This window comes from Leucopleurus acutus, assembly GCF_964270905.1.
Source record: "Leucopleurus acutus genome assembly, chromosome: 3".
Taxonomy (NCBI): Eukaryota; Metazoa; Chordata; class Mammalia; order Artiodactyla; family Delphinidae; genus Leucopleurus; species Leucopleurus acutus.
In genome coordinates this window covers 134,118,733-134,128,379 of record NC_139145.1, presented here as the reverse complement: position 1 = coordinate 134,128,379, position 9,647 = coordinate 134,118,733, and the positions used below count along the sequence as shown (strand labels likewise).

At 39.2% G+C, this 9,647-nt stretch overlaps 1 protein-coding gene across 1 annotated transcript; it reads left to right on the top strand.

Moving 5' to 3' along the window:
- Positions 1 to 206: 206 nt before the first annotated feature.
- Positions 207 to 8,634, top strand: GZMK (granzyme K; the record flags this gene model as incomplete). Its single annotated transcript, XM_082836346.1, has 5 exons — positions 207 to 270; positions 547 to 694; positions 5,629 to 5,779; positions 6,549 to 6,818; positions 8,239 to 8,634. 5 exons carry the CDS (start codon positions 207 to 209, stop codon positions 8,398 to 8,400), a joined length of 795 nt encoding a protein of 264 aa, XP_082692472.1. The 3' UTR covers positions 8,401 to 8,634.
- Positions 8,635 to 9,647: the final 1,013 nt, after the last annotated feature.

Here is a 9,647-nt window from a genome sequence, read left to right as displayed (position 1 = left end):
TTGCTCTAAAAAGTGCTAAAAGCACAATTCCGAAACTCCCCAAACTGATATATACCTTTAATCTTAGGTGTGAAAAACTTTACCTCTAGAACACTTGTGGTGAGAAAGTTAAATTTGCAAAATCGAAACTCAGTCTTCACCCTCTTCTTCCTTCACCAATACAGTCACAATATTTCATCTGGGCTTCTTAAATCTAAGCCACTGAAATGACTAAGTTTTCTTCTTTTTTTCTATGTTTCCTAATAGCCGGGACTTACATGACTCCAGAGTGTAAGTATCTCCTATACCTACCACATGTGAGAATTAAATGATTTTCTAGTGATTGTATTGTTACATTATAAATGGAAATAATTTTTACTTCCATGTAGCTCCCTCTAAACTGTAATGTATTATACAGTTGTTCATCAGTAAAATTATAATAACTATTAGGTGACTGAAAGATTTTTTTTAATCTTTGAAAAATTATATAATGACTGTCAAAAGAAGAATTACATGAAATAATCTGCTTAGATCTTTTGCATTAAATCTTTTGGTTTTCTTTTGGAGGTTTCAACATGGAGATTATCGGTGGGAGAGAAGCGTCGCCTCATTCCAGGCCATTTATGGCTTCTGTGCAGTATGGCGGCAATCACATTTGCGGGGGCGTGCTAATCCATCCACAGTGGGTGCTGACGGCGGCCCACTGCCACTCTCGGTGAGTATTAGGCTTACTGTGTTTCCTCAAGTTGGCTAGAAAAGAAGCTCGCCTCTCCCAGGAGAGAATTTGATCTACCCTTAGCTTCTGTGATAACTGACCAACTGGTGGAGTTTATTTACCCTCTCACACATCCGCGATTCTGCCCCAAGTTCTCCTTTTCTGGGAGATCTAGGCAACCCAATAGACAAATTCAAGTCCTTCATGTAATGCCTGGGAACACAGCAACAGTTATGAAGCGGCAGTATCCCTGACCTTGTTAGGGGAAATCAGACAACCTGAGTTTGCACCCCATTTTACAAATGGGAAATAATAATAGTAGTATATAATTGCTTCATGGGGTTTTGAGGATTAACTAGTATCTATTTAAATATTTTGGCATGCTTAGCACATAGTGAGCTGCAAATAAGTTGCAGCTCTTATTACTGTTATATGAGCCTGCTTTGCTAATAGATTTTTGAGACCCCTTACCTTAACTCCTCTGCTCAATGCCCACCGCAGAGGTCTGAGGCCCACAGTTTGGGAATCACAGCTGTAAGGGGCAACAATCTAACTAGGTGAAAAAAAAAAAAAGTATAGATGATTTACAAAGGAAAAGAGAGAGAGAGAGCTATTTTTTCTGGGATACGTGAAATGAAAGATTTTCTAAAGACAGACTATAATCTCTCATTCTATGATTCTCTTACTTCAGCTAAAAATTTCCAAAACCCTTCTTGGGATGCCGCTACCATCACAAAAGGAAAAGCAATAGAAAATTAATTTGGCGTTTGTTGTTTTGTTTGCTTGATTCGGCTTGGGGGGTGATTTTTTTTTTTTTTTGCGGTACGCGGGCCTCTCACTGTTGGGGCCTCTCCCGTTGCGGAGCACAAGCTCTGGATGCGCAGGCTCAGCGGCCATGGCTCACGGGCCCAGCCGCTCCATGGCATGTGGGATCTTTCCGGACCGGGGCACGAACCTGTGTCCCCTGCATCGGCAGGCGGACTCTCAACCACTGTGCCAGCAGGGAAGCCCCGGGGGCTGGTGTTTGTTTGTATGTTTCTTCCTTATGTTTCTTGCCTGAATACGCTAAGAAAAGATGGGGCCTTCTCCTTTCCTTACGAATATGACAGCACTTCACTTAAGAACCTCTTAGCCATAATCATTTACTCTCTAGGCATCAGTTATATCTAAATGGAACAACTGAATTGACTTGCTTCCCATATTTTGGGGATTTTGCTTGGTTGCTCCATTTTAATGAGACTGTTTGAACGCAAATTAGAAATTCTGAAGCCTGCAAACTGTGAGAACTTCTGTTTTATTTCTAAATAGCAAGCCACTAATTTCCGATTTAACATGGCTACTTCATTTAAGCAGGGTTCTTGCTGTCACAGAAATCACCCTTGTGTCCTCATCAGTTCTGTCTTTTCTAGGGCACTTGTCCCCTGGGGACCAGCTAAGCAGAGGGTGACTATCAATAAATGTTCATTCAATTCAGAATATGCACATCTTCAGATATGCTTGTGGTTACACATTCAAATGGATTATAACCTCCCCAGACACAGAGCTTGATTTATTATAAATGCTGAACAAATGCTGGATAGAAAAAAGGAAATAAATTGGAGGGGAGGGGATTTTGGGGGTTTTGGTTGTTGCTAAGCTAAATGAACACTATGTGAAGTCCTTCACAAGCCATAAATTGCTATCCAAAGGTAAATAGTATTATTAAGTTGAATTTTAAATTTTGTCAAGTGAACTTGACTCAGTAGAAATAGATTCCCAAATTGAAAAATTGGGAAAAAGAGGTCTTGGAATTAAAAAAAAAAAAAAAAAACTATTGCTAAATATTATTTTAAATGGCTGTAGTTTAAAGAACTGCAGAATATGTGGATCAGATTTCCTCTACAGGACACTTGGGTGTAAAAATGTAGGCAGATTGGTGCTTAGAAAAACATTAAGCTTTGTGAAATCCAAAATATTTATGAAATAGTTCAATGGTGGCTTCCCACAAATGGACTCCCAAGTATCCTAAGAGAATAGCTTACTAAGTCCAGGCCCCTCTCTCAGCAAAATGGTGAAGGGGGCCAAATCTGGGGTGTTCCCTTCTCACTACCCATCCTCACTAAGTTCCTCACTTAGTCTCTTGGCCCCTTTATTAGTTGCCATGCCAATTATAAAAGGAAACCAGTAAAAAATCCTCTTGTATAACATTTTCAGCATTTCAATTTATCAGAAGCAAAACTCTCACCAACTCTTGTCCACTGTCTTCCCTAGTCTCCTCCAATGCCTTCTCCCACTGAACACTCCCCCATCCTTTCACCTGCCTAGCCAGTGAATAGATGGAACTTCCTCGCTCCCACCCAGCCCCTTCCACATGGCCTCACTCCATCCCAAATCACTCAAGGCTCCCAGAGTAGAATGGTTACCAATCCAGACCCCAGGTTCAAACAAAAGAAGCTTTAATCCCCCCTGCATTTGCATCCCAGAGCCTCCGCTTAATATTGGTGGGACTTTCTCAAGTTCGTCAATTTATCTGATCATCAATTCCCTCATCTGCAAAATGGGGATAATCATAATACCTCCTTCACAGGGCTGTTGTGAGGTTTAAATGAGGGAAAATATGTAAAATGCTTAGCACAAAACCTGGCACACTACAGTAACCTAATAACTGTCATCTAATGTTATATTAATATCTGTACCTTCCGTGGTAATCACTGAGGAACAAATATCATGGTCCAGTCGTGTTGATGAGATAAAACCATGACAGCCCATCTCTGACAGCCAGGTAGTTCCCTCCTCTCTTAGGCAAGAGAATTCCAAAAATAGGGACCCTACCTTCACTAACACACCCAGAGGAATGGGTCTAAGCAGAAACACTGCTCAGTGCCAAAGCAGAGTGGCAGAGGAAATAAGAGGCTTGAAGGGGCTTGGCACGGGGCTTATAGGGGTGCCATGCAGCCAGACACCTCCAGATGATTCTGACGCAGGTGGTCCAAAGACCACCTGTGGAGAAACACTGCGCTGTGCAAAAGAGACACTAGTATTGTCACTTCTCCTCGGTGGGAATTCATACCTGGATTTAGGTAAGGAGGTGGGATGCTAGAACTCAGGTAATTCCAGGTATCCTGTGGGCAGAAAAAAATTGACCTCTGTAGTACAGATTACAGTTGAAGTATATCTAGAAATGGAAAGTTCAGAAAACATTCATGGTCTGCTTGGGTTGTTTTTGGTATTCATATGTCCCAGTGGAGACAAAAATAACTAAAACACTTCAAAGCCGTTAACAAATCAAGGAAATTGGTAAAAGATGAAGGAAAAACAGACATTTTCTCAGCACCCTTCCCCTACTCAGAATTCATCTTCCACATCCTGCATTTGTATCTCCCAGCCTTCCTGTGTTAGTTATTTATGTATGTATCCATCTTTTCTATTATATCAGTAATCCCAGGGATTTTATATCATCCTTCCCCTCCAAAGCTTTGGGTTTAGTGAGTACTCTGAATTTGGGTTTGAATCAATCCTGAGAAATCCAATCTACATCCTTTGAGAAATTTCATCCCCATCCTGATTTTGCAATAGACAAACTTTTCAACAAACAGAGCTGGAATTCCCAAAATAAACCAGAATAAACTCGTTTGGTAGAAACCAAAAAACGGTAATTCCCAGCAGTCACAGGCTTGCCATACGCAAACCCACCCCAGCATAGCCATATACCGGCTCCCCAAACCTAAAACAACCTCTTATTCCTTTTTCCGTATGTTTCTGTGCTCTTTTTAATTTTTATTAATCTTTATTCATATGTATATATGTGTGTTTATTGGGTATGTGTGCTTTTATTGTAATCTGCCCTGACTCTTTTCCACATGACAATGAAATAGTTACATGTAAACAAATATAATTCTTTTTATCACCTTCCTTGTTCCAAAAAAGGATTTGAAGTAGTTTCCTGAGAACACACATTAAAATGGGATATTTTTGTAGTATGCAAATGGCTCCAAGGTGTTGTCAAGATCTCAAAAAAAAAATTTATATATTTCATAACTAGATGTAAATATAATTTTATTCAACATACAGTAAATCAGATCAACTGTTGAAATACTGGTACTAAAATTGTATATGACTAGAGATTTAAAAAAAAAAAAACTGTTGTTTCTTCATCTGACTCACCAGTTTTTATCCTCTAAATCTCCACAATGGAATTATCAATGACTACTAACTCTAAAGTGTCTTAATTTCAAATGATTTTTCACCTTGAGGAAAGTTTTCCCTTCTTGTCTAAATCATCTTTCTAACTGAGGGGACAGAACATATGAGTATAGTTGAAAGCCATCTAATGGACCTTACTTCTCCATATTGCCCTGAGATGAGGTTTAGACATACCAGATTAACAAGTGTAGAGTTGTGCCTTTTTACCTTTTAGTTATTAAAACACTTAATATTGGGAAGATGAAAAATTTCTGGATATTGATGGTGGTGGTGATGGATGAACAGCAATGTGAATGTATTTAATGCCTCAGAACCTTTAAAAACGGTTAAAGTTATAAATTTCATGTTATGTATATTTTACCTCAATAAAAAAAACTTAACAATGGTGGATATAAATCACAACCCACAAACTCGAGAAATATAATTTCCTTTATTTTTATATAAATTAACACAACTTTATTGTAAACTCGATCTCAGTCACTTAGTATTTCACTCCTTTTTCCCCACAGTAGGGTACAAGTCCTGATATTCTTTTGCAAGGCTGGGGAATTGGAGTGGGATGGGTTTGGCCCTTGTTATCATCCATTCGTGATTGGGTCCACTGACACCTCTGTCACTCCACCTAATCCTACACAGGTTATCTTGGAGCTGGTCCTTATTCCTGTAGGTATATGGCTTCCTCCACCATTTCTACTCCTCACTGGAAGATTTGAGAATCATTCTGTGGTGTCTATTCTCTTTGCTTTTTTTAGGTTTGCCAAAGGCCAGTCTTCCAAAGTGGTTTTAGGAGCACACTCTCTCTCAAAGAATGAGGCCTCCAAACAAACATTTGAGATTAAAAGATTCATACGATTCCCAAGATTTACATCAGATCCTAAATCAAATGATATTATGCTGGTTGAGGTATGTAGCATTGCATTTCTTCAGTTTCTCCAACATTCTTATACAGCACAGTTCAGTTGTTAAGTCATCTACACAAAAGGATGTTTTTGGCACTTTCCCCTTGTTCGAGGTGATTGTGACATATTTTATAAGGGCCCATTATACTCCATTTACTGCCTTGAGAGAAACAAGAAGTTATCACAGATGCATCTGGGCTGTGTTTATACAAGTTAAAACAGCTCTGATGCTCACATACGTGGGAGGAGAACACCCCAACAGGCCCAAGGATCCACGCTGCAAGCTTTTTCCCCAATGCTTTTCTCATTAGCAAATGAAAAATACAAGTCACTTATACAACAGAGCCAAGCAAGTGACTTCGGGGATATAGAAGTGAGTTACAACTTAGTCTAGACCATACTTAGTCTAGTCCAAATGTAGTCTAGACCATACTCAAGGGTCCTATCTAGCAGGAAATAGCCCAGCCCTCAAAGTCATGACCTATGGATGTTATTCCACAGCAAACCATCCAATGCGGAGCAAAGGCCAGTTTGCTAGAGACTGGGCAAAATTCCTGCTCTGTGTAAGCTCCCTCCCCAAGGATCACCGAGCTCTAAGGGAAATGAAGAGCATGTTCAGAAAAGCAACAACCACAAATGCAGCTGTGGGTTACCACCAAAGTAGATTCAAGAAGAGGGACGCCCTCCTAGCACAGAGGGACCACACATACATCACTCAGGCTAATAATACTACTGGGGACAAATGATAATTTATTCTCTTTTCAATCTGTCAGCTTCACACGGCCGCAAAACTCAACAAACATGTCCAACTGCTCCACCCAAGAGCCAAAAATGATATTAAAGCTGGAACAAAATGCCAGGTTATTGGCTGGGGAGCCACTGATCCAGAATTTTTAAGGCCCTCTGATACCCTGCGAGAAGTCACTGTTACTGTCATAAGTCGAAAAGTTTGCAACAGCCAAAGTTATTACAACCACAACCCTATTATAACTAAAAACATGGTATGTGCAGGAGATGCCAGAGGCCAGAAGGATTCCTGCCAGGTAAGAACCCCTTACTCAAACAGGCATTTCAGGCTGCTGAGCTACAGTCAGGCCCCACCTGCACACCCGCACCGAGGAGGAGAGGCGTGGAGAACATCGCATCACAACTCCAAAAAGGTGCCCTCCGATCCTGCACAGTGTTCTCTTTGCTTTCTCATCTACCAATGCAAATGAGTCATAAGTACTTGCACAACACATAGTAAGCACTCATTAAGTGTTTGTTAATCAGGATAGTTAACTATATCTGATAACTTTTACTGAGGGGTATTACCGCCCTTAGAAAGCCTACCAACTCTGAGGTCAGTAGTGGTGATTAGAAGATAACTTCTCAACCCCCCACCATCACCACCTTTAAACTAATAGGTCTTCTAAAACTCAAATGCAAAAAGCTCAAATGTATATTATGTGTTTCTTAAATAATGTTGACTAACTGCTAACTGACTAAAAGGAATAAGAGTCATGCTTTTCAAAATCTTCTGTTTCCTGAGGTAGTAAAAAAAAAAAATAGGTGATCATGTTTACAGGTGATGAAGGCTACCTAGCACAGATGGATTACTAATTTTTTAAAAAATACAATATAATATTCACATTATACTATATTAAGCATTATCAAGGGGAGGGTATGATGATGACAAAGATCATGTGTAACTGTGGTGCCCCAAGATCATCAACCCCCTCAGCCTCTATTTTCACAGCCAACCAAGCACAAAGTACTGCAGTTTTTGATGTGATTGGCAGCAGAGGCAAAGACTGCTCTTTAGATTTGAAAGCTAGCTCCTTATCTGAAAGGCCAGGCTTCCCCCTCTATCACCTTGTCACTTTCCTTGACAGCATTTTTGTTTATTGTTTTGTTGTCAGAGTGAGTCCTCAAGAATCAGTTCATTGAGCAAGTATTTACTAAGTGTTGGATATGTGCAGAGCCCCACATGCAATCATATGATGATAGAAAAAAATAATAGAGAAGATAGAGTACCTGCCACCAAGACATTTACTTTAATACATTGCTCTTTTCTACCAGTCTCAATAGCAACTTGATTTCAAATTCATGAGCACCAAAATGGAATTCATAATTTTGAAAATTTCTTTTATTTCCGTGGATTATTTCAAACTTTATGCCTACCCATTTCTTCGTGAATGAAGTTCAGCAGTCACTGATTACCAAAGGATGTAAATATACATAGTCTTAGACAGAGACAGGGACATGGACAAAGAGAGGCAGACAGACAAATGGACAGAACCATGGTCCTGGATGGAGACAGAGACACAGAGAATCTATACTGTGTCAGGGGCTGTATCAGGCACTCTGCAGGACACAAAGAAACCAAGGACCCAGATAATAATCCTTTGAGTAACTAACAGCTGATGGTTGAAAAAGTTCAACAGCTACTTACCAAGTATCTTCCCGTTTTCTTCTTTCCAGGGTGACTCAGGGGGCCCCTTGATCTGCAAAGGTGCCTTCCATGCCCTAGTCTCTGGAGGTCGTAAATGTGGTGATGCCAAGAAACCTGGAATCTACATCCTATTAACCTGGAAATACCAGGCTTGGATCAAAAGCATCTTGGCCCCATCTCATGCAAACTAAGACGACACATGATTTTCTTAGCTCTACCAGTTTTTTGTTTTCGTTTTCATAATATGTTCCACAGGCCAATTTATCTTCAGAGGTAGTTGAATGTAGCTAAAGTGGAGCATAGTTAGCGTCCACTCCTGACCCATTACGACTGATTTTGTTAAGGAATCAAGTTCTTTTTCACATGTACCACTGATGTATTTCTACTCTGCTGATCTTATTCTGAATAAAATTTCGAAGACTATCTGCTTGTCTTGTATGGAAATAAGATACAGGGAATGATATATCCCCCCACTCCACACACTCTCCCCCAAAAGGGTAAAAAGGTGATTAAACAAGACAGTAATGGCATCACCTTTAACCAGGTTTATGTTGTGATTTCTGCTGGATCACCCTAAGCTGTATTTTTAAAATAAGAAACACTAAATTCAAGCACCCTAACTCAAGTTAAGAAAAAATCATTAAAAAAAAGAAAAGAAAAAATCATCAAGGTTTATACAAATATTTAGATAGCACTTATTATTTTTTATGTCACATTTTGTTCCAAACAGGATTTAAAGCAAAATACAAAAATACCTGCAATAAAACAAAACATGAAATTAAAAACAATTTTTCCTCAAACAATTAATAAAAATACAATGTGATCCAGCAATTTCACTTCTGGATATTTGTCTGAAGAAAATGAAAACACTAACTCAAAAAGACATATGCACCCCCATGTTCATGCAGAACTATTTACAATAGCCAAGATATGGAAAACAACTTAAGTGTCTATTGATGAATGATGAATAAAGAAACTGGTGTATACACACACACACACACACACACACACACACACACACACAGGAATATTATTCAACCATAAGAAAGAATGAAATCTTGCCATTTGCAAAAAACATAGATGGACCTCAAGGGCATTATGCTAAGTGAAATAAGTCAGACAGAGAAAGACAAATACCAAATGACCTCTCTTATATGTGGAGTCTTTAAGAAAAAAGAAAAAACTCTTAGATACAGAGAACAGATTAGATTGGTGGTTTCCAGAGGTGGGGGATAAGGAGTAAGAAAAATGGGTAAAGAGGGTCAAATGGTAAATAAATGAATAAATACATTTAATTAATTACAATAAATAATAATTTGGTGAAGAAATTGAGGCAAGGAGGAAATGAGAGTAAGAGAGATTAGATGAAGATAGGAATGCTGTTAACACCCAAAGTGCCATAATTTTCTCCCTACACTTTTTTTTTTTTTTTTGCGGT